Source organism: Phacochoerus africanus, chromosome 16, assembly GCF_016906955.1.
Source record: "Phacochoerus africanus isolate WHEZ1 chromosome 16, ROS_Pafr_v1, whole genome shotgun sequence".
Classification (NCBI taxonomy): Eukaryota; Metazoa; Chordata; class Mammalia; order Artiodactyla; family Suidae; genus Phacochoerus; species Phacochoerus africanus.
Genome location: NC_062559.1, coordinates 15,497,160 through 15,523,002, shown reverse-complemented (window position 1 = coordinate 15,523,002; position 25,843 = coordinate 15,497,160). Strand labels below are relative to the sequence as shown.

At 39.3% G+C, this 25,843-nt stretch overlaps 1 protein-coding gene across 2 annotated transcripts in view; it reads left to right on the top strand.

Annotated features, from left to right (window-relative positions):
• EXOC4 (exocyst complex component 4) overlaps positions 1-25,843 on the top strand; it is an 808,154-nt gene that overhangs the window by 358,889 nt on the left and 423,422 nt on the right. For both annotated transcript variants that reach the window (XR_007132659.1, XM_047763590.1), the window contains exon 10: positions 1,767-1,863. Coding sequence is in view for 1 of the 2 variants with exons in the window: in XM_047763590.1 (XP_047619546.1) it covers positions 1,767-1,863 (97 nt within the window). In the remaining variant the exon portion in view is untranslated. The remainder of the gene's footprint in view (positions 1-1,766; positions 1,864-25,843) is intronic.

The following is a 25,843-nucleotide window of genomic DNA, read 5'->3' as shown; positions in this document are numbered from 1 at the left end:
CTTTTTCAATATTTCCACCAGTGAACCTCTTAAGAACCATTTGGGGAAAGAGTATGAGCCTTGGTTAGTGTTAGAACACCTTCTCTTTAAACCTTCTAAGAGCATCAGGAACATATATCCACAGTTAACCTCTCAGAATGAATATGAGCAGCTTGGAGGAAATGCTGAATGTATTCTTTTAAGAAATCCAGTAGATTTTAAAATCTCTCATTCCCGTTGTAAACCACAGCAAAGGAATGGGCTCATGGACTAACCAGCTGTGATTGCTTTTTTTTACCTGGACTCCTTGTCTAATGCACATGGCAAGTTTTCCACTTTAGGCTCCATTTCATGAGTTTAATATTTATTATATCTGTCTTCTCTCTTTTTGATTCTGATTTCCGATCTAACATGTCACTGTTATCACTGAGCAATGATAAGAAAGCAGAAAAAAAGATTTTTATATTAATATGTGTATAAAAAAGAATTTCCACTTAGTGACACTGTTTAGAAAGCAAAGCTGTTGGCAAGTCTGAGGCATTCAGAAGAGCTGGGGTCTGAACATTAAATGCTTTGAGGAATACCTTAACCAGAATTCCCATTGTGGTGCAGTGGAAAAGAATCCGTAGTATCCATAAGGATGTGGGTTCCATCCCTGGTCTCGCTCGGTGGGTCGGGGATCTGGCGTTGCCGTCAGCTGTGGCATAGGTCACAGATAGGGCTCAGATCCTGCGTGGCTGTGGCTGTGGCTGTAGCTGTGGTGTAGGCCAGCAGCTGTAGCTCCAATTCGACCCGTAGGTTTGCCGACAGTGCGCCCTAAAAAAAACAAAAACAAAAACACCTTAACCAACTACTTTTCTTAAATTTCCTCATTATATGTGTATGAGAGATTTGTGCTAAACATCTCTTTGTTTTAAAGATCTGAATGAGGACTTCAATTTACTTCTAAGTGATTTAACCTTGTTGTATATATTTCAATAGTAAAGAACTTTCAGTAAGAAAAAAAGATTCAAGTAATAAGGAAACATATACTTCTGATAGCAGGATTTTATTTTTCTTAGTGTTCCTTATAGCAATAGTACCTTGTGTATCGGAGATTTGATGAAATATCATTAGGTTTAGATGGGTTTCTGCTCCAACCTTTTTAGCCCTGGACTAGCTTCGATGGTACCCTTCCTTCCAAAGTTTTCATGTGTTGTGCGGTCCCAGGTTGACACTGGTTAGTAGAGATCAACATTTTAACCTTAATTGGGGTATACCCTCGCATTATTTCCTCAAATACACAAATATTCTTTTTTTGGTCTTTTTTTTATAGGGCCACACCCACTGCATATGAACGTTCCCAGGCTAGGGATTCAATCAGAGCTACAGCTGCTGGCCTATGCCACAGCCTCAGCAGTGCAGGATCTCAGCTGCTTCTGTGAGCTAAACCAGAGTTCACAGAAACGCCAGATCCTTAACGCACTGAACGAGGCCAGGGATCAAACCCGCATCCTCCTGGATAGTAGTCGGGTTTGTTACTGCTAAGCCACAGCGGGCGCTTCTGCAAATATTCTTACAGTGCTTCCATGCTGTCACTCCAGAGTGAACAGGCTTATCCATAGCTTGTTTATGAGGAAGACTGCCATATCCAAGTCATTCACAGTAATTTTGTAAATATTGAAGGCAGTTGCTTTCAAAGATGGTCTTCCTTATGACAGTATCACATCCATCTGATAGCCTTGGTTTATTTCTTTATAAAAGTTCTAATAAGCTAATCTCCCTTTTATTTATTTTTTTTCTAAAAGGGGGTCCTGATGACAACTTAATTGAAGGTGGAGGAACAAAATTTGTCTGCAAACCAGGAGCTAGAAATATTACTGTCATATTCCATCCATTACTAAGGTAAGTCAAATCCTATGTGCTTAAGATCAACCTTTTCATTATTTATGCTGATGTACTGAATGCCAGTAGGTCAGTCAGCGTTAAAATAAGTCATAAAAAGAACTTGCTCCATTTTATAGGCTTCACAATCTAGTTCAACAATAGAAAAATAAGGTCATCCCTGGAGTTCACGTCGTGGCGCCGTGGTTAACGAATCTAACTAGGAACCATGAGGTTCTGGGTTCAATCCCTGGCCTTGCTCAGTGCCAGCGTTGCCATGAGCTGTGGTGTGGGTCGCAGACGTGGCTCAGATCCTGAGCTGCTGTGGCTGTGGCATAGACCAGCAGCTGTAGCTCTGATTAGACCCCTAGCCTGGGATCTTTCACATGCCGAGGGAGCAGCCCTAGAAAAGGCAAAAAGACCAAAAAAAAAAAAAAGAAAGAAAGAAAGAAAAAAGAAAAACAAGGTCATTTCTACTAAGTAGCTACTTTCTCTGAGGATTAATGCTTCATAAATTCATTTATTTGATTTTCTTTCTTTCTTACTCCCTGCCCTGCTCCTTGTCACTGTCTCTCCCTTCCCCTCTTAAACTATTTCAGAGATGGGCAAACTGTGGCCCACAGGAGAAATCTAGCTTGTCACTTTTTTGGTAAATAAATTGTTATTGCCACAGTCATGCTTATCCATTTATGAATTTGCCCATAGCTCTTTTCATGCTGTAGTTGTAGGATTGAATATTTGCAACAGAACGCATACGGCACTCAAAGCCTCCTTACTGGCCTTTTGCAGGAAAAAATTGTAGACCCATGATCTGTCTCACTGATTGCCCTAATGACTCAAATATCTCTTGCGAATTGGCAGGTCTCTGAACACATGCGATGTATAAAAACTGAAAGACATTGTATCAATTCAAATATATATTGAAGAGTAACATGATGGTGATTAGAATGAAATCTACTCAGTTTATTGCGATAACAATGATTTAAGAAAATAAGAATCAGTGGTGCTTCCATTTTAAAAAAGTTCGGAGTCCCAAATATCTTTAAAAGGATACTTTCTGGGGGGTGTAAGAGTCGGGAGTTGTTGTTCAATGGCTATTAAGTTTCAGTTTTACAAGATGAAAAAGTCGCAGAGATGTTGCACAACAATGTGCCTACAACTCGCACCGCTGCTGCACTGCCCACCGAGGAAAGGTTAAGAAATGTTAAGTCTCATGTGTTTTCGAGTATAACAAAAAGGGCTATTCTGGGGACACAGATCTGCAACTTAATTTTATGTTGTCTCTATGACGAACTAGTATTTAGTTTGGCTGCATTTTCATGCTGTGGAGGAGAAACTCTTGGGTTCATTAGAAGTTCAGTACTTCAGATCACCGTATTAACTTTCTCAGGTAACTCCTATAATATTTGAGGCATTTGGAATAACAGTCAAACAAATGCTACTGCATTGGCCAGAGACAATAGTGTATATACTTTTCCAAAACATAAGCAATCTATTGCTGGAATTATCCTACCTTCTCATTATCCAGCACTTCCTAAATTATTATCACTAGAACTAGCTTAATTCAAATTTCTTACTCACATAACCAGTTTCAATCATTGTAGTGGAACATTTTACCCAATTAATTTTTTTTTTTAAAGGGCTGCATCTGCAGCATATAGAAGTTCCCAGGCTAGGGGTCAAATTGGAGCTGCAGCTGCCAGCCTGTGCCACAGCCAGAGCAACACCATGTCTTCGACCTACACCACAGCTCATAGCAATGTCGGATCCTTAACCCACTGAGCAGGGCCAGGGATTGAACCCACATCCTCATGGATACTAGTCAGGCTTGTTTCTCCACTGAGTCAAATGGGAATTCCCTACCCAGTTAGTTTTAAATAGAAGAACACAAATATATAAGTTGAACTACAAAAAATACCTGACTTTCACACAATTAAAAGTAAGAGATTTGTGAAGAAATGTCACTAACTTTAAAAATATGTTTTAGCAAAATTTGCAGCAAGTAAATTAAGATGAGTTAAGAATCATGGTATTAAGAGAATTAGAATTATTCCTCTATTAATTCAGTTGATTTACATATATACCTAATATACATAATTCATTTTATATATATAATACATATATAGGATAAATACAGCATATAGAATTCCAAAATTGACTAACAGTGCTCATAAATATCAACTGACTTTGGTAATTCACTTAGTACTTGCTCGCTTTTCCAATTACAATTGATTTCTACTTAGTTGGTGTTGCTAATTGTTAGGAAAATGAGAAGATAGCTTAATCATTATAGGCATCTTCTAACCTAGATTTAACGCCATAATTTACTACCAGGTTACACTATGACTTCAGTAAATGAAATCCTTAGGTTTACGTTTGCTCTGAACTAAGGAAGAAGACCCTTTGGAAGTTTGTTTAGCTGTGTCGTCAATAAGCACATTTCAAGAGTTTGGGTTTTTTTGCATAAACTTATTCTTTTTAAATGGGAAGTTAGGAGAATGGAAAAAATACTTATTTCACACAATAAAGTGCATTTCAGGTAGAGTTTAATGTATTCTTAACAAGCCCTTTTTTATATTTATGTTGCTTCCTAGAGAGTCGTTTTAAGGCTTGATAATGCTACTAGTTTTATTTGCATGTTTGGTCTCTACTTTCATTCAGTATTTTCGTTTATTATTGATTAGAACTGGAGAAAGTTTTGTTGGGTAATGCAGGTAGTTGATCATTCTTTGTGTAACTCTTAGGGGGAGTCACAAGACAGTTATATGATCTACAAGGTAAGTGAATTCCTTCCTAAGCAGGTGATCATTATAGACTTTAAATTAGCCATTGGGTCAAATTGTAACCTTGCTTCTCCAACTCATTATAGGGCCTTAGCTGAAAACTCATAATGGGCTTGTGGAACTTAAAATAACTAAGATCTCTTAGTGATTTTTATTTTTTTTTTGGTTTGTTTTAATTTCAGTTTTTACACTTCATTGTTGGCTGACTATTGGATTTATTGTTTCTGCTAAAGTTTAGAAGTTTAGTTTTGGTAATGAGAAGAACCAGCATGCATTATCATACATAGAATATTTCATTTTTACAATTATAAAGCTTTCTCATTTCTCCTATACTCATTCATTTATTCATAATCAACACTTCATTCAAGTGTCTAGTAAGCACTTACATGTTTTCCTTCTCTAAATTAGATTTGGACTCTAGTAAAGAAATAGTGACTTTCAATTTTATGGGATTCTTTAAGTATAATAGGTTTCGATATAATTTTCCATCCTTTGGAATGTCTTTTGCTTTGTGTGTGTGTGTCCATGCTTGTTATAAGCAAAGGGATTTTACATTTTACTATTTAAAAGACAATATATCGGGAGAGACAGGGTAGAGAAACTGAAAACCACACATTTTGAAATTAAAAATGGAAACCCCCATAGGTTATCTAGGTTTAAATCTGAGATGCCTTCGGTTTTACTCACAGATTATATTATCAGCCTCTGATTCTATGCCAGGTCCTGGGGAAACAAAAGAAACAAGATCAAATCCTTGCCTTAAAGGTACGTACTTGGTAGTTGTCTGAGTGGGAACAATTAAGAAGCTTGAAAACACCACTTACTGGAGGAGATGTGGATCAATGGGATTTCTTATACCCAGTGTGTAAATCGGTACAGCCTCTCAAAACCAGTTCGACCTTATTGAGCTGTCACCTATCCTGTTACCCAGTAGGTAGCCTCCTAATGTGTTTCTACTTGTATGGAGGGACTCACATCATTTTTCCATCCAAATTCTCTTTAATTGATTATAGTAAGTATTCTTTATTTATAACTTACATTGTATTCAAAAAGCAAGTTTAGAAGGGACTTCTCACAAGTTGGCTCTTATAACAAGCCAACACCAATGGAAACGGTACGTCATTGTTGTCTCCCACTTTCTCAGGGTCATCTCAAATGCTTTTGTTGGAGGAGAGAACCCTGAAGTGTGTGGGTCCTTCGTTTTTCATTGCTACTCTTCCCCTTTGTCCAGCAACACGTGTATTCTGTTTTCCTCAAACTTAGCATACGACCTTTTACTTTGTATTTTTTTTTCTTTGCCTTTTTTTCTAGGACCGCACCCAGAGCATTCGGAGATTCCTAGGCTAGGGGTCTCATTGGAGCTGTAGCTACCGGCCTACACCACAGGCACAGCAATGCCAGATCCGAGCTGGGTCTGCAACCTACACACCAGCTCACGGCAATGCTGGATCCTTAACCCACTGAGTGAGGCTAGGCATCGAACCTGCAACCTCATGGTTCCTAGCTGGATTTGTAAACCACTGAGCCACGACAGGAACTCCATGAATACAACTTTTTTGTTCTTCATTTATTTAAAATATTTTCATATTTTTTATTCAATTGGCTGTGCATTCTTTGCAACCTAGAGGTTTTCACTATTGGAAACACTGAAATGCAGATTCCCATTATTCTGTTTCGTATATTCTTAGCAGTTGTTTATACTGTCCTCCTACAATATCATTGTACAAGGTCCCAGATCTGGTAACCTTGCAAACTTACTCTTGTACTTGTGTCATAACCACTGCAGTCTCATCATTAGGAAACCCTATGGGGTTCTGGAGGCAAATATACCAACTTCCAGTTGGTCCACCACCCATTAATTCTTTTGGCCCCTTGGCTTTATTTCTTTTCCTTACTCTTTTTTTGTTTCCAGTTAAGGAACCAGCAATTTGTCTTTAGGAAGTAAAGTTTTGGAAAGGTGGGTTATAGTATTCTTTATCTTGTTGCTTTACTTAGCGTAACAAGACGTTGTGTGCAATTAAATCCTTAATGTAAGCTTTCGGTGATAAAAGTTCATCTAATCAATTTTTCTGCCTGTGGGTCTAAATGAACAAAAGCTTATTGAAATAAAAAGATTTCGAACCAAGCCTAGCTAGATTCTGAAATGCTTCACCAAAATATAGACCCAGAAAATGATGGGACTGGTTCCCCTCCCCCCCCACCCAGGCATATTTGCTGAGGTTTGGGGGGGTTTTTTTGCTTTTTGTTTTTTTTTTTTAGTTTTTCTGGAAACATTCAAGAGGAATGGATGGGTTTACTCTAATAAATAGATTTTATTTTTAAAAATGAATTTTATCAGAATATAGTTGACATAGAAAGTTATGTTAGTTTAATGTTGAAATTTGACATAGTTCCTTTCTTTAGTCTAGGTCTGACGTGCATTCAGATTTTTTTTACGAATATTTTTATTTTTGAATAATTACTTCATAGTAATTATTAGCTGTGATCTAAGTATAAATGAACTTTTACTAAAAGTGTTCATTTTACTGTGCAAAGGTAATTTTAATTACAATTAATATACAATCTAGCCATTTCTGGAAATTTGAAATTACTTTGTGGCTGCTGTTTGTGGGGTTTTGAGGGGAAGGAGTGCAGATTTAGTTTTCCTTTTGTTTTTTAACTGTTCATTATTCTTTATTCTCTAAAAGCCTAAAAACAGAGATTATATTGCACCTTAGATTTATTAATGCAGTTCTTTCATGTAACAAAAAATAGGTCACAACAAAAATTACCCCTTTAAAAATCTAAATTACAACATCTAACCAAAGTATTTAGGAAATAGCCTTAGGTTTATCTTTCTCTCTTCATGCATTTTTTATTGTGCTCATTCCAAAACAATTAGGCACATCAGTGGGGAGTGTTACTGATGAAGCCAAAGTCACACATCTGATGGGTGCATCTGCCCCGTCTCACACCTAGACGTTGGGTTTTAAACAGGGAATCATCAAAGAAAGAGGATGGGATTTAATGCAGCCCATCATCACTTCGGAAACAAAAATTTCAAGTGTTCAGAGCCAAGACAGGTCAGAGATGATGACACAGGGGTCCAAAGAAGTCTCTTTACTGTGTCCTCACCTAGCCTCCTGTAACAAGGATACCACCATTAAGCTCCCACCCGTAGGGCCTCAGGCGTTCTTTTAGCCTGGGAGCTGTTGTTGCAGTGGAAAGGAGTTTTGTATAAATTGCATGATACAGGGGATACAGACCACTGAAAGAGGGTGGGGGTGTGTAGGTGTGACACTTTTTTACCGTTGACGTTGGCCAAATCACTGTTTGTCTGAGTTTTTACATAGCTGTAAATACAAGGGTTGGTTGGTCTGAATTTTGTCTTCTCTTGCTTGAGTTCTATGATTTTTGTGACTGAGAAATGCTTTTATAATATTTAGGGACTCCAAAGGCCTGACCTTTAAAATTTAAAAGTCCAAACGACAGAGTGTTGTTTCTTTTGCTGATCTGCTTCAACCAGCTTTTAAAAGACGTGTGGCTCTTGAGGGAAATAAGCACTTTGTATTTGTAAAGTATGTTTCTTATGAGAAAATTGAAGAGCAGATGTTGGCGGTCTTGGGGTGACTTGGCAGAGGTAAGAGACTAGAGGCATGGGGGATGACGATGGTATTTAAAGTTGCAAAAATGTGACTGATGCTTCCTCTCTTTGGACACAACTGGAATATTCCACATCCGGACCGTGAACATTTCTCACTATTTATTTTCAGCCACACTTCGTTAAATTGGGCAGCACTTAGAGGCTTCCTAGGTAGAACCGAAAATGAAATATTTATTGGTCAGTAAGGAGTAGACTGGTTTTTTGGGTCAGTTGGGGCGATGAAACGTTCCTGACCACTTGAGCCTTGGTGATAGTCAACATCTCACGTGCCTTGCTTTGTGCAAACAGTAGTGGGAACAGCAAGTAATTGCAATCATACCGCCTAATCGTATTTGTCTGTAATTACGGAGAAGAATAACTTTTAAAAGTTAATCTTGTCAGATGTAGAAACTGCCACTTAGCAGCAGTGGAGGGAACTGGTTCAAAGTTACCCACGACCTGGTTGTGAAATAGCTTTGAAATACCCGTGATGGCTAAGGAGCGTTTGGAGTTAGGAGGTCAAGAAGTGGCCGAAACCCAGCCTGGAGCAATGTAAGGCTCCCAAATAGATGATGCCATTAACATGTTCCTAAAAGTGACTTTCCAAAGTCAATGACCATTGTGAGTAACAATTTTATATTTGTGTGTTTTATTAATTATGGTACTTATAATATCACCTGTTGACAATACTGGTTCATCAGAGGTATATCAAATTCATTGTTACAGTTGTTCCTAATAAAAATCCGTTCATCCCCCTCCCCTTTTTGTTTCGGCTGCACATGGAAGTTCCTGGGCCAGCGATTGAATCTGAGCCACAGCTGAGGCAACACTGGATCCAGAACCCACCACAGCAGTCCTGGGATTGAACCCACACTGCTGCAGAGACAACAGCAAATCCTCAGTCTGCTGCACCACAGCAGGAACTCCAGTCATCCATTGAATAAAATTTATTGAGCACTTACTATGTGCCACGTCTTCTCCATCTAACGAACAATAACTTTTCCCTGGTGGAATTTAGTCTAGTGGAAAAGTCAGAATAAAAAAATAAACTAATATACATGGCAAACAGTATGAGGTAGTGATAGTTGCATGAAGAACAACGAAGATTTAGGGACTTGATGGCGGATGAAGTAGAGGCATGATATTTTAGATGGGGTGAACTGGGCAGGCCATGCCGAGAACATGGCATTTGATGAGACTTAAAAATGAATTGAGGGAGGACCCCATGTGACTCTCTGGGGAGAGTGACCTAGGCAGGGGTTATGGTGGGTGAAAAGGAAGTCGACAGTGTTCCTGTTGTGGCTCAGCAGTAACGATCCCAACCATTATTCCTGAGGATGCGGGTTTGATCCCTGGCCTCGCTCAGTGGGTTAAGGATCCTGCGTTGCTGTGTGCTCTGGTGTAGGTCGCAGATGCAGCTTGGATCCCGCGTTGCTGTGGCTGTGCTGTAGGCTTGCAGGTACAGCTCTGCTTTGACCTTCAGCTTGGGAACTTCCATAGGCCACAGGTGCAGTGGTGAAAAGCCAAAAAAAAAAAAAAAAATCAAAAGGAAGATGAAGAATAGGTTCAAGGAACTGTGAATGGGGATGGATGTCGCTGGTGCACATGATGGGAAAGAGGCGTAGAGCATATACACAGGGTAAAGAAGGCCAAATTCCTTCTTTTTTGTTTAAACAGCACGGAGGACATTGTATTTACATTTATAAGAACCTTTGGCGACTAGATCTGAAACTTGCAAAGGCTTCGAAAGCTTGCTGTGATGGCTCCCAGTAAAAACTGTTTTCTGTGGCTTCATCTTACTATAGTTTGGACTCTCAGGAAGCCCTCTTTTTAAGGGAGAAGCCCGTAACACTCCCCTCTTTGGTACAGTGAAATCCTCTATCCCGCCTAACAGTTATTTCTCCTGAAGTGGAAAGTAAGTCTTTGCTATATAGCCAACTTGGGCAGTATTATCCACAGATGTCAAGTGAATGTTATTATGCTTTTAGCCTCCCAAGATGCGATGAAGGAGTTTTTCTGTGTGACATTGCAGATAGATGAGTTTTTAAATAGTTGTGGCTGAGCTAGCGATGGCTGTTTTCTCTTCAAGAAGTGGTATGGTTTGATGAATGGCTTTGCAGAAGACCTGTGGTTTGTTTTGTGCTTTGTAATACAGTTGGCCAACAAATTTAACCATTTTGAACAGAAAATAAATCCGGGGAGTTCTCATGGGGACGCAGCAGAAACAAATCTGACTAGTATCCGTGAGGTGCAGGTTGGATCCCTGGCCTTGCTCAGTGAGCTAAGGATCCAGCACTGCCCTGAGCTGTGGTGTAGGTCGCAGACGTGGCTCAGATCTGGTGTTGCTGTGGCTGTGGTGATTCAACCTCTCCCTAACCTGAGAAACTCCATATGCCGTGGGTGTGACCCTAAAAAGACAAAAAAGAAATCAGGGATAATCACTTAACTACATATGCATTAAATATTATATTAGTCTAAACCTGCTCTGTAGTATGTGTGTCTGTATGTATACACACACACACACATATAAACCTACTCTAGCACAAAAATTCTTTTCTACTTTTTCTGATACTAACAAAGGAATGAATTTGGTAAGACTCGTTTAAGTCTTCAAAACTCCAGGTCTGTTTTCCTGTAACATCCTGGATTTCTGCCCTTCATTATCTTCCCTTTTTGGGATCTTTTCTTAACGTTATGTCCAAAATAAAAGAGAGGATAGTGGTTCAGATGTGTCTTCTGTATAAGTGGGATAAACAATAAATATTTATTTAAAGAATGAATAGGAAGCTGACAGGAGTGCTTAGCAAATACTTGTTGATTTGAAGCGAATTTTTTAATCAGATATTAATAAAAATATAAAGGAAATTATTTTTAATATGATATTGAAATACGTCATTCTTTCCTTTGTACCTAAAGATGGCATACTTTTTTTTTTTTTGGCCGCACCTGTGGCATGCCAAAGTTCTCATGCCAGGGATTGAACCCATGCCTCAGCAGTGACAATGCTGGATCTTTAACCCACAGAGCCACCAGGAAATTCCAGCATACTATTTTTTTTTAATTTATATATATATTTTTAATTTTACTTTTAATTTTTTTTGTCTTTTTGTCTTTTTAGGGTCACACCCACGGCATATGGAGGTTCCCAGGCTAGGGGTCCAATCAGAGCTGTAGCCGCTAGCCTATGCCAGAGCCACAGGAACTGCGATCTGAGCCACGTCTGGGATCTAAACCACAGCTCACGGCAATGCCAGATCCTTAACCCACTGAGCAAGGCCAGGGATCAAATCTGTGTCCTCATGAATGCTAGTCAAGTTATTTAACTGCTGAGCCCCAACGGGAACTCGTGGCAAACTATTTTTAACATCATTTTACCTCTATCATAATTATAAAGTGTTTATTAAATGATAAAATATAGAAAAGGTGAATTTAGAAATTTCCTTTTTTTTTTAAACAGCATTGGTCCTAAACTACTACTCTTTTAATTTAATCTCGTATTTTGTTTTTAGTACCTATCAGAAACTTACTTTTGCCTTTCTCCTCTTCTTTGTCGTCTTATCACATTGCAAGCTTATGATTGCACAAAGTAACTTTGCCTTATTATTCTTTCATGAATTATGGAAGCCCCTTTCAAGATTATAAAACCTTTTCTAATAGAAGAAACCTTGCTTTAAAAGCTTTCTTAAGTAGCCACTTCTGTTTCTGTTAAGTTTTTTTTCCACTTCTATTTAAAAGGATGCATAGCCCCTTGATTCTTTCTTGGTACTAGGTAGATAAAGTGTGTGCGTGTGTGTGTGTGTGTGTGTGTGCGTGCATGCGTTTGATTAAGCATGAATGCATTTCAGAAACTGAAATAAAATTCTTCTGTATTTCTTTTCCCAATATTTGTATCTTTGAGAAATGGACAGAAGTTAGCTTACCCATGTCAGTTTGATATGCGCATTGGCATCCGGCAGAATTTTATTCTGAGTGTTCACAGGTATGTGATATTTTTATACAGATAACATGTTTGTTCTTAATGAGCTAAAGCTTATATAGACATTTTGAAAGATGCTGGTGATTAGACAGTCTAGCAAATAACATTGCAGATCATACATTATTCATGCATGGGAGGAAATGTGGCTGCCCTGTTGCATCTTTATGAAACACAATGGGTTTTTTCCCTGTCCTCAGAATTATGAAAAATATTGCTCTTTTCAGACTGTCTGACCTGTGAAGGCCCGTGAAACCCTTGAGCGGCGGTATAGTGAGATTTCAAACCCCACGTTTGAGTCTCTCCTTTAGAACTTATAAATGTTAAATGCGTTTAATTTTCAAACAAAGTAACTTTTAGAGATTACAAAATTGTTTCCTAAGCTCTTCTTCTACTTTGGTATTTTCAAACCATGTTGTGTGATGTGTGGCCAAACACTAATTGCAGCTAACTGGCAATTGTATATTACTGAGTGAAATAGAGAGCCCCTCAAGGTTCCAGCCCACATGTCAATTTCAACATTTCAGCAGCAATGTTGACTCTACATAATGAGAATTTTCTGATGAATAAGGCAATCCCCAAATAGGAAAGTTTTCCTTGGAAGTCAGTATCCTTCCTGGAGATGCTTAATCAGAAGATGAATTCAAGATGCAGTTAAGAAGATGCTGAATTGTCAGATTTACATTCTTTAAATCTGTGATTGGACGTCTTTCTAATATACTATGCAGCTTCAGAATCTGGGTAGAAATATTTCTTCCAATCTTGCTCATTAGGGATGCTTTTTTAATATTTCAGTTTAGTGCTAGTGATCATCACTGACCAGGTCAAGATGTTTCAGTTGACTTCCGTATCATTACAGCTTTGACTTTCTTCTTTTGACCCAGGGTAAGATAGAAACTTAGGTCATGGCTGTATATAGAGCAGTCGTTAGAGGAACTGCACCCCTCTCCACAGTGGACTTCCTTCTATCTTCTTTTTTCCTTCCCTGCTCCAATTTTTCTGTTTTTCTATTTTTTCTTTTCTTGTGCCAGTAATAGGGTCCATGGGATGGCAAGTTAACCCTTTCAGTGATTCTTGAGTCAAAAGCAGGCTTGCTTCCGCTGTAGAACTAATATGGGACTAAAGCTATATTTTCAAATAAATCTAAAACCATCACGACTGCTGCTGTGATTTTCAATCTAGATTTACAGTGATATTTTAGTTGCAGATTTTCTTATCGTTATCAATTAAATTTTATAATTATCACACATTATTGGAGGCTTACACATAAAAGACTATAGAGAAGATTCGTTGCAGTGCAAAATGTTGACATCAATTTGTGTGTTGCTTTTTATGTATTCTGAACATGTATTTGTCTTGGACTGCAATAGCCAAAATATGCTTATTCAGCATTCATCGAAATAGGTTTACGTCCAGCCGGAGGCCCATTTACATCTGATTTTGAAACTTAAATTGGTAATCTAATTTGGTATCAAAAACAGCATAGGAATACCTAGAGGAAAAACCTGATCTCTCCCTTTAATAACTTACATTCCTTCGGGTGTTTGGCTATACATTGTTTCTCAATATCATTTGGAAGATTATCTTATCATTCCTCCTACCCCTCAGAAAACATACTTCTTTTTCATTTCGTTCTCTTATTTCTGCTTTGGGCTCTTCCTTGGTCATTTTCAACTTTCTAACTTTCATTAAATGTCATTTGAACATTTAATCATTAATACTACTCATTATATTTTTTAATATGTCATACTGCATGTGAAATATTTTCCATTTTATGGTCAAGAAACCCTTTTATTTTTCCTTTATGTGGTTAAAAACAAAAAGAAATCTCAAACTAAGCACAGTATTTTTTTGAGACTGGTATTTAATAAGTGGGAAAGTAGAGTTCTTTGATTCAAGCAAGAGAAGCAAGCACAGTCAGATTAAGGAATTGAGGTGGAAATATCATAAAAGAAGATTCAATTTTTACTTACCTTCATTTCATTTTTTGATAAGGGCAGTAGTTTTGAACTTTGAAATGCTGGGTTTGTCCTTTCTTTTCTCTTGCATCTGAAATAGATACTGGACTATTGCCTTTGTAATGGATAGGCAATGAGATCCTTCTGTATAACACTGGGAACTATGTCTAGTCATTTATGATGGAGCATGATAATGTGAGAAAAAAAAATGTATACTTGTATGTGGAACGGAATCACCATGCTGTAGACAATTGAGAGAACACGAAACCAGCTATAATGGAAAAACAAAACAAAGAAATAGATACTGGAGTTTTTGATGTCCTCAAGTAGTTTTCAGTATTTGTGGGAGAAAATTATTTGGTGATTATTATTATTAAACTCAATGAGCATTCTTTTTTTTTTTTTTGGTCTTTTTGCCATTTCTTGGGCCGCTCCCATGGCATATAGAGGTTCCCAGGCTAGGGGTCTAATCGGAGCTGTAGCCACCAGCCTACACCAGAGCTACAGCAACGCGGCATCTGAGCCTCGTCTGTGACCTACACCACAGCTCACGGCAGCGTAGGATCCTCAATCCACTGAGCAAGGCCAGGGATCGAACCTGGCGATCTCATGGTTCCTTGTCGAATTCATTAACCACTGAGCCACGAGGGGAACTCTATCAATGAGCATTCTTTCAAGTCAAACTACTACATTGTAAATAGGTAAGGAAGGGTTTGATACCTGGCAAGAAGACAAGAGTGTGATACCACAAAGTTCTGGAATATTGCTCCTTAGTGAAAGAATATTGAAGTATTTTACTTAGCTGAGCTCTACAAATTCAAAATTTGTAAATATTTTGAAAGCTAATCTTTTTTTTCACTTTTATTGAGATATGACATATATTAACATGTGCGAATCCTTACATACATATTTACATATATCCATGTGTTTGTATGAATTTTTACATATGTATACTCAACTGTAACCACAAGCTAGGTCAAGAGATGAAATATTGATAATAGATCATTCTCAGTGCTTCAGAAGAATTCCTTCTTTTAACAGTCCATATCCATCCCTAAGAGGTAGTCATTATTCTAATTTCTGTGGTTGTAGATAGATAGGTTTTGCCTGTGCTTGAACTTCATCTAAATGAAGTGCTATGTAGAGTAAGTCCTGTTTGGTGTTTGGTGTTTGGTGTCTGGCGTCTTTGGTGCAACATCATGTCTGTGTCACTTACCAGGTAATTGGGAGTCACAGCAGAAGTTGGTTCCTTTGTGTTAGTCACTGTATCAGTTTACCACTGAAATTAGCAATTATAAAAACGCAATATTTAATTCCTGTTTTGGGATAAATGAGAACGGTTTAGGATTTGATGGTCCTAAGAGCCGCTTACAATGAACACTTCTTCAAAACACCTTTCTGAAATTCCCACGTTGGCCTAGTGGGTTAAGGATGCCACTGAAGCCTCTCAGGTTGCTGGGGAGCACAGGTCCCATCCCCAGCCCAGCTCAGTGGGTTCACAGCTGTGGCTCAGATTCAACCCCTGGCCCAGGAACTTCCGTATGCCAGGGGTGTGGCCATAAAAAATAAATTGAATAAATTAATTCAAGAAATCTTTTGATTTCCTATCTTGTGCAGACAAGGAGCCACCTGAGTAAGTAAGAGAGGGGTCAGGTAGGGCCAGCTAGGCAGCTAGCCAGGATGCCCAGAAGCCAGATCACCTAGATAATGAATGTGTACTGTGTCCTACAGCCTTGAAAGTAAAAGCCTGGGATGTTAAAATTTATCGACTCTGTATTTCCCAGACTTGGGCTTTATGAATCAATCAATGAAAAAAAAAACAACAAAAAACAATTTGAAGCAATATAGTTTGCCAGTCGTATTCAAGAACAAGAATTTCAATGCTGAGAAAAGTTAAAAAATCCTATTACTTCTGAACTAACAATTTTTTTCAGAGACAAATAGATGGCAACTTTTAAGTCAACCTTCTTTGACAAATGTCAGTATGTGGCTAATGCTTGGAAACAGTCAATTTAGTCCCGGGGTGGGCGGGGAGGCAGGGAGAAGTGGGACGGGAGGGAGTGACCAGGAGCCAGGGGGAAGCAGTGAGCAGGCCTGGGCCCAGCTGCGAGGCTTCCGGTCTGTAATGGACAGTCAGGAAAAAGGTTTCGAGTAAGTGAGCAAATGAATCGTTCGTAAGTGAGTGGGCTGGTTGTAAATGCACAAAATAAACTTGATAGATATTAAATATTCTTTTAGAAGGCCTTGGACTCTTGCAATTTAATGCTTGCCTATTAAAAGGTACGTGTTTTTTAACCTCTTCAGACTTTAAGCTTATTTGTTAATTATAGCCATTCATTGCCTTCACTTTAGCTACTTTTAGAACTTCATCTGTTCTGTACAGCCGTATTTGTCATAGCTGCTTTGTTTTCTGAGTTTTAATCCGTCTGCAGCCTCTCCCGTGGCCGCTAGAACTCCTTTGTCAGCAGAGATGCCTGCCACCCACAGACAGCTCTTGCTTTCTGCCCAGTGTGCCTGGGGGTGCTGGCATCAGCAAAGCCATCGATATCTTGTTTGCATAGTTTATTTATTTTTAAATGGAAGAACGGAAATAAGAATAGCAAAGAAAGTTGTATGAAAAGAGGCTACTCAATCTATTTTTTACAATGAAATTAGAAATGCTGAGCAGGTTTGAGAAAGGTGTGCAGCAATGCTCAGAAATGCATCTGAGTGAATCTACAGTTCTTTCTCATTTTGAAACTTTAAAGAAAATTGAAATGCGGATTTCACTGAAGAATAAAAAGGACCCAATACCCTTCTTTGAAAGTTGGAAGCCCTCTTCTTTGTAAGCCTTAATTCATTACATTTTCTCTTTTACTTGTTTTTGATTGACATATTGATTTTTGAAGATGCAGCTCTGACTTTCAATAGGAGTTCACTGTACTTAAACTGAATTTTCAGGGGGCAGTTCTTCAACTTAGTCGTATTTTTCTGTCAGTTACTTTTTATTCATTTATTCAGTTTTTTTCAACAAGTACTTATTGAGCATTTACTCTGTGCCAGAAACTGTTCGTGCCTTTGTGAAGGTTTTGGTTCCTATTAAAGCATCCTGGTGATTTGAGAATAAAAGAAGATCCTTGAGAGAGAAATCCATTAACCCACTAGTGCTGAGTTTCCTTAAGTTTTCCTCTTTACTCTTAGATGTTCAGCTGTTGTAGACGTGCATCTCTTTGTGTCCCTTTCCTTTTTCAGTGACAGTTTTTCCTTTAGTCGTTTTTTTTTTTTTTTTTTAAGGGCCACACCTGCGGCATATGGAGATTCCCAGGTTAGGGGTCCAATCAGAGCTACAGCTGCCAGCCACAGCAACGCAGGATCTGAGCTGTGTCTGCAACCTACACCACAGCTCACAGCAACGCCAGAGCCTTAACCCACTGAGCAAGGCCAGGGATTGAACCTGTGTCCTCATGGATGCTAGTCAGATTAGTTAACCACTGAGCCACGACGGGAACTTTTCTCTTCTAGACTTAATCCCACCTCCTTCCACCCCCGCTGAGACCTTGTTCTTTTTGTTAGATCCTATCTTTCCTCTGTCTCTGGTCGTTTTCTCTCTATCTCGCCTCCTTCCCTGGGACCTGTAAATATGCTCAGCCTCTCCTGTTTTATAACATCTCTTTTTATGGTTCCACACATCACTTAAATTTCTCTTTTCCTTCCTACTAAGCAGTTCAAGTACATTCTGTGCTCTTCATCTCCTTCCTTCCATTGCCCTTCATTTGCACACTCCTGCCCAGTCACCGTCTCACTGCCAAGTCCCAAGGGTATGTTTCCGCCTCATCTTACCTGATTTCATTGATACCTTACACAAGTGATCGTGCTTTTGTATTTCAACCTTTCTTCTTTGCTTCTCAGTCATTACCCTCTCTGGCCTCTTGTTCGGCTTCAGACCATTCATTCTCAGGGAGGGTTCCTTTCTCTCCTTGGGCTCATTCAACCCAAGCTCTCCAGAGTCTTCCTTGTCTCTCTTCTGCTCACTCTGCCACTATCTCACCCATCCAGTGGCCTTAGCTCTTACTTTCGAAATGCCGTCTCCAAATGAGGCTCTCTCCAAAGGTCCAGGAAGCAGGTTCAGTTCTAAAACAGAGGGAACAATAATTATCGGTCAAAAAATTGTATCTCCAATCTCTACTGCTGTACACCTACTCATATCCTAGCCCCAGTCTCCTCCTGCTTCTAATCTTCCTTTATTCCCTATCCTGAGAGATGATGATGCCTCCAGCTCTTCAGTGATTGAGACTGAAAAAAACCAACCAAACGAAAAAAAACAACCTTTGTGTCCATCTAGGAAGTTCTTATCCGCCTTACCCCACTCATACACGGTCATTCATTTCTGTCAATTATGCTTCATAATTAAATCTCAAGTCCACTCTCTCCTTCCCGCATCTGTTGCCATGGCTTTCCTCTCTCAGTTTTCTAATGGGTTTTCATTACTCTAAACCTAACTTTCTCTAATCCATCTTATATCTAAGCCAGAATGACCACCATTGTCTGCCCGTCGGGTCAGAATACCTCTGTGTGGAGTGTGAGCCACCATTGACCTCGAAGATCTCACGGAAGCTTGCCTTTTTCCCAGATGTGTCATCCTATAGGACCCATCTGAATTTACTTCTGTCCCACATCTACCCACCCATGCTGACCTTCTCTTCATTTTCATTATCTGGCACACACCTTATCCTTCCAGATTCAGTCAAGCGTCATCTTCTCTATCCGTTTTTACCTGGTCTTACACTCACTTACCCTTGCAATGATATGAGTTGAATTTCCTTTTGAATTTTTGGAAACTTTCTTTTTGAATTTTATACGTTATCTTGCTTTAGCCGTGTTTTCATTACGGCACTTGACACATTATCTTGAGATGGCTCAGGGCTGGACACAGTCTTATTTTGAAAATAATACACCCATACCTAGTGAAAATGTTAGATTAAAAAATAACCTTATCAGGGGAAAATGCCAACATCTACCATTGCTAGTGACGTTTGCAAAGAAGGAAAAGAATAGGGTTGAGAAAAGAAATTGGATTGTATTCAAACTCAACGTCTTTGCTTTGAGATCCAAATAGATAAATTACAAAATTTCCAAATGTGGGTTATGGCGAAGTTATTTAAGGGGAATTGATTCTGATTTAGGTCATTGTAGAGATGAGGAGGAAGCCAAGAGAGAAAGCCACCTCTCCTGCTGTCGTTACTGCGTGTGTCAGCTGACAGGCTGCCTGTGTCTGATTTAAAGTGACTGTCTGTACAACTCCTTCAGGTAGACCGTTAATTTCCCATGACAGCACATAAAGCGCCTTCTCTCCTCCGCTCCCCAAACCCAAGCACACACACCAGAGGTACCTCCTATGTGAGACATTTGTTTAACGTCGCCTGTCAGAAAAGGTGCGACAACAAGTCACTCAGGTTTGAAGTTTGCAAACATCCTTCCACCTTACTGAACATCACAAAGGCTGTCAAAATTTTTATTTTCCTGTATTTTCTCGCCTCTCTAAAAGAAAAACCATCACCGATGTAGGTGTACGAAGCATTTTGTCATAGGCTTTGGAGAGTCTGCAGGAAGTTTGATTCATTCTTGGGGGAGGTGGGGAGGAAGGAAGGCTCTGCTGACATTTTGAATCCTTTCTAGCAATTTGACTGAACTGTGATATCAGGAACTGGACATTTTTACTTTGAAATATTAGTTATATCCCATTGTCTTTTTTTTTTTTTTTCCTTACCTTCTCTGGAAAGTAGGCCTTGATAGTTCTAAAATTTTGTTTTTCCTTTTACCTTCTTCCTGGTCTTCTAGACTCTCTTCCAAAACTTACTTTTTTATTTTTATTTTTTTAGTCTTTTGTCCTTTTAGGGCTGTACCCGTGGCATATGGAGGTTCCCAGGCTAGGGTTCTAATCGGAGCTACAGCCGCCAGCCTACACCAGAGCCACAGCAATGTGGGATCCAAGCCTTGTATGCAATCTATACCATAGCTCATGGCAATGCCAGATCCTTAACCCACTGAACGAGGCCAGGGATTGAACCTGCAACCTCATGGTTTCTAGTTGGATTCATTTCCACTGAGCCACAGTGGGAACTCCCAAACTTATCCTTATATTGAAAAGAAACAAATTCATGGACTTGGAGAACAGACTTGTGGTTGCCAGGGGGGAGGTGGAGGGAGTGGGATGTACTAGGAGTTTGGGGTTAGCAGATGCAAACTATTGCATTTGGAGTGGATAAGCAATGAGATCCTGCTGTATAGCACAGGGAGCTCTATCTAGTCACTTGTGATGGAACATGATGGAGGATAATGTAAGAAAAAGACCCATATGTGTATATATATATACACACATATGAGTGGGTCACTTTGCTGTACAGCAGAAATTGACAGAACAATGTAAATCAACGATAATAGAAAAAATAAAAACCTAAAAGATAAATAATTTAAAAAAAGTTGTTGAGGTCAAATTAAAAAAAAAAAATCCCACATATGGATTTAACTGGGAGTTGGATGAAATATGATTATGCAGGCTACACTTGGTTCAGACACTGTTTGGTGGCTGGCGGATAACTCCAGAGAAAGAAACCAGTTGCTCTCCTAAATATAATTAGCAACCCTAGCCTAGAAGTTTGCATTTGGTTGTGATGAAGGCTGTGGCTTGCCCTCTGCAGAGACAAGGAGGGGAAGATGGATGCATTTCTAATGCAATCAGGAAGCCCCTCTCTAATTTAAATACATTAGCATATCCTGAGAAAGCTGTGTTTGAATGTCCCTAAGATAACTCAAAGTCTCTCCTGAACAAACATGATTGAATTACTTGAGGGAATGTATTAAGGCAGCAGGCATGGTCCTTAATGGATCGATGCTGTCTATACTCATTATCACAGTAAATTCCAGGAAAACCATCACTGAAGTCATAAGGAGGCCGTTTATTGATAGAGTCCTAGTGACTGTGCTTGTGTTGCTCACATCCAATTTGCCACCACAAGTCTGATGCCATGCAAACATTGCATTTCTTGAATATTAATATTGTTTCCTACTTGTACTTAGAGCAATGAATATACATCTTGAATCCTTGTGTTTTAGATTATATGTAAGGGAGTAGATAAGAGCTTTGAAACATTCTGAATTCTAGGAATGGGTAAGGTGGGGTGGGATTGATCATCTAAGTGTACTTTCTGGGTGTCGTTTTTACCGTCTCCCCTTGTCTTATAAAGGTCTCAGTCAACTCAGGTAAACAGTAATAAAAATAACTGAAATGACTGAGCCCTCGTGATATATCCAACTATACTTTAAATGCTTTCGTATGTGTAACCTGTCATGCTTCACCACAGCTCTATGTGGTAGGGATTATTCCTCTCCTTATTTCATAGGTGAGGATCCTGAAGCCTAGAGAGTTTGACCAAGATCACCCTACTGCAAATGGAGGGGCCAGGATTCAAGCCTAGGCAGGAGTACCCCAGAGTCCTGACCTCCTGCTCTGTATTTCAAGGATGTGACTCCGTTCCAAAATCTTAAAATAGGAAGTTTCTCAGGCTTTAGGACTCATCCATGGAAGTAGTACATAAACATAATTCTCCAGCTGGGTTAGAATAAATGATTTCTCTCTTAAGAAAATTATGATGGAAAGATGCAATATGACCAAAGCTGGGTCCCAGAGACATCCCAGGCCAGGTCAAGATCAGACGCTCAGAGTACTTTGTCACGGTGACATCACTATGCCCGTCTCCTGGTTTTGCTTCTAAAGGATAAGTGTCTGAAACGGTGGGGCTGATTTAGAAGAAAACTTTAGGAATTTAACTGATGAGTTTTGGTACAATTATTTGCATACCATAACCTTTATTACATAAATTTAACCAAGGTAAATTTTCAAGCCTATTTAAGATACAATTTAATTAATGTGAAAGAAAATTTCCCTACACCGATTAGGAAAGTCTCTATGGCAAGAAAGAATTAGCACTTGGATATTTTTCCAATGGAACATTGTGGTCTCCCTGTCAGCTTTGGATCTTGATAGGAAGGGAAATGAAAACTTTCAAGAGCCCTTGCGCTACCTGCAGGAATATCTTCTTTATGAAGCTTCTCTATTGGCATTATCGTCTGAAAAGCTCATGCACGGAAAATACAAGCATTTCCGTGTATTTCGTGGCATTACGTTATTTCTCGAATGATTCCTGCCCTTGTGGACCTTCTTTTTTTCAGTGAGATATGACAAGTATCATATAATTCTCAAGTATTTTAGCCTTCGTGATGGCTATTATGAATTGACCCGAAACATACCTGTCTCTTGATGTACATGATGTATATTCCTTGTTCCTTATTTCAAAGCAAGATGATAGAATAGAAGCCATCAAAGGAGAGGAAAACAGTTCTGATTTACCCCAGGACATTTGCTTGTGTCATCTTGATAATCCTAACTCTTATGGGGAAAAATGGGCACATCTATATATTGATTTGAAAAAGTTTGAGTGAATGATGAGCAGTTTGATTCAGAAACGTCCTTAATTTTTAAAATTCACTTATGCGTTCATTTAGTGTTGATCCTTTTCTGAAAAGATTGTGAGACAGCTGATTAAAAACACAGTCGACCCTTGAGCAATGCAGAGGGTGAGCCACCTGTAAGTTATAGTTGGCCTTCTGCTCCTTCGGATCCAAAGAACCTGGGACCGGGTGAGACTGTCACATTTACTCTTGAAAAATACCCACAGGTCAGTGGGCCTGTACAGTTCAAACCTGTGTTGTTCAGGGGACAACTGTTAATTTTGCTTGAGGAGCAGTTAAAAACTGAAGTTGTGGGTGTTCGCTTCATGGCTCAGTGGTTAACGAACTCAGCTAAGATCCATGAGCACGCGGATTTGATCCCTGCCCTTGCTCAGTGGGTTAAGGATCCGCCGTTGCCGTGAGCTGGGGTGTAGGTCACAGACGCAGCTCGAATCTGGTGTTGCTGTGGCTGTGGTGGAGGCCAGCGGCTACAGCTCTGATTCGACCCCTAGCCTGGGAACCTCCATATGCTGCAGGTGTGGCCCTAAAAAAGCAAAAACAAAACAAAACAAACAAACCCTGAAGTTGTGGGGAAACAGTGCATAAACAATTTATGAAAGGAAAGCAGTAGAGGTATTTAGTTTTTCTTATTCATTTCTCTTAATGTTCCTGTCCTTCTTCATCTCATGCCTTAAATATCAGGAAGAGAGAGAAGTGAAAAGAATGGTTTTCCTTTGTGGGGGATTATCGAGTGGACTTTTTTTGGAGTGGGGGTAAGTCTCAGTATACCGCTCATAAAGGAAAATCATTTTAAGTTTTAAAATTCAGCTTTGCCTTTTCTTTTAGCTTTTTATCTTAAAATAATCCCCTGTTCCCCCTCCCCCCTTTAAAAGGACTGATACTGCCAACGCTTTGTATAATTTCCTCCTAATGTTTGCAGAAATCCCCCCCGGGGTTTCTTCTGGTTCCCTGGAATTCCTCTTCTCCAGATATTGACAACATCATTAAACAAGCCTGAAGCTCCCTGATTACTTTTCCAGCACCACTTTCGTTGCTCTTGATCATTACGTTTAGTTATGTTTCATCTCGTTTTCAATATATGTGACAGGGTTCATATCCCAGCCAACTGGAATTAATTTGATAGCTGAGCATTTCATGAGCTGGCTCCATAACCCACTCTGCCAGATCCTGCCATGTGTGAAGCATTTCTACTTTTTTTTTTTTTTTTTAACCACTAAAGATTATTTATAACTTGACTTCTTTCGTGCTCATTTGTGTTTCTGAAGAAGACAGGGAGGGGTGGGGGTGGGGTGTGGGGGGTGCCTGCTCTCAGCGTTTCTCTTGTAAACCTCACTGATGCTTGCAGTCACCCCCTTCTGTGTCTCTCCATTTGGAGTTGTCTAGAATGCCATGCCTTGCTTCTCAGCAAGAGGACGCCCTCAGAAGCTCTGGTGTAGCCCGTACCTCTCCCTTTCAACCCTTTAGTGGCTTGAGAGGGTGTTAACGGTGGAATATGTGGTTTGATGGGGAAACTATTGGAATGGACCCCAGTAAATAATTTCTTAAGGCCTTTAGTCCTTAGAAGTTATCATGGTAAGTGACTCAAGGAGAAACAACTGAATATTCTATCACTACTTTGGGGAAAAAGTAGTTTTAGCTAAACATTTCAGAGATAAGAGAAAGGAATTGTTTATATTTCTAAGATTTGGTTATGTTCTGAATTTCTCCCCTTTTGTAAGTATCCCAAAGGGACTTTATTAATACTCTGAACCACTTTATCACTTTGATCTTAGAACACACTCTTTGATTTATCACTTTGATCATTTAATTTTACGGCCAGTGTATGTTCCCGAGTTTAGAGCTTTCCCTCACATGGCATGATTAGCAATCGTGTGTGAAATGATTATATGGAAACATTACTAGCGAATTACTGCTTGTCTAAATACTGTATGTTTTCACTTTGAGAACATTGGCTCTGGAATGTATTTCTGGCACTGTGGAGGGAAAAAAAAAGGCTCGATGTTAAAATGCAGCCAGAATTTAATTTGCGGAATGGAGCTTTAAACTCAGTTGTTCTTCCCATTGGCAGCAGCTTGGGGCTGCTTATTTCCTTTCTCGAATGAAAATCATGCCCTTTAAGGCTACTTAGTCATATTTTTAATCTTCAGATTGGTATTTTCTTATAGAAAGAGCCAAAACTTTATGGGGTTCACATTTGCGTCTGTGTTTCATAGGATGGAAATGATAAATCCTAATTAGCACCACTTAAAGCTAATGGAGTGGCCATTTCAAGGTCCCTTACTACAGTAATTATGCCTTGGAACAGGGAAGTGAGTCTTATATTAAGATTTTATACTAATAATTCTGGCAGACTCCTCATATGGTGGTAGAGCCCAGACTGGAAAGCGTATTCTTACCATAAATATAATTAATAACCTACCCTGCTGGGTATTTACTGTTTTGGGGGTGGGGACGTTAACTCGAATCTGTAAAATAACTGTGGTAGAAGAAATTCAAAGAGGGAGAAAAGCCAGGAGCCACATTTTTATTTTCTATGTTATTTTATCCTACAGTCGAAAGAAGTTTTTCATTTTAGCTTGTAAATAAAACTTTCTCGGTATTGAGATTGGTCAGTTTCATTTCTGGAGTGGACATTTCTTACATATCCCCAAAGAAAGGGAAGAAAGTGGGGGGTAGGGAGTTTCTTCGCTGATTTAATTATTATGATGATAAAAGTTCCTTCGAGTACGTCCTAAGTACTCACCGTGTGCGAAAGAAGAAAACACTGAAAGAAGTCGTGCACCGCAGTTCCCCCTTTTTCTCCCCAAAGAGGAGCTAGGAGTTCTGTAATAAAAAGTCACTTTCTCCTCACTCTCAGCATTTGAGGTAGATGATTGACAGCCTGCGTGGAGACTTCGTCTCATTAGAGTGTGGGCCACGGAAGACATCATAGCCAAGAAGATCAAAACTTTGAACTGAGGCAGGAACTTTTCCTTCAAACTCGAATACATACAGAGGAAACGGAGGACGTAGCTTCCACAAATTAAAAAGCAAAACAAAATGATTTAAAAAACTTAAACCTCCATAGTCTCTTAGCACGACAGATCCCGTGTTTGTTTTGAATTGAACATTTTCAGAAAAACATCATGATTCATTAAGCCGAAAAATTATGGTATTA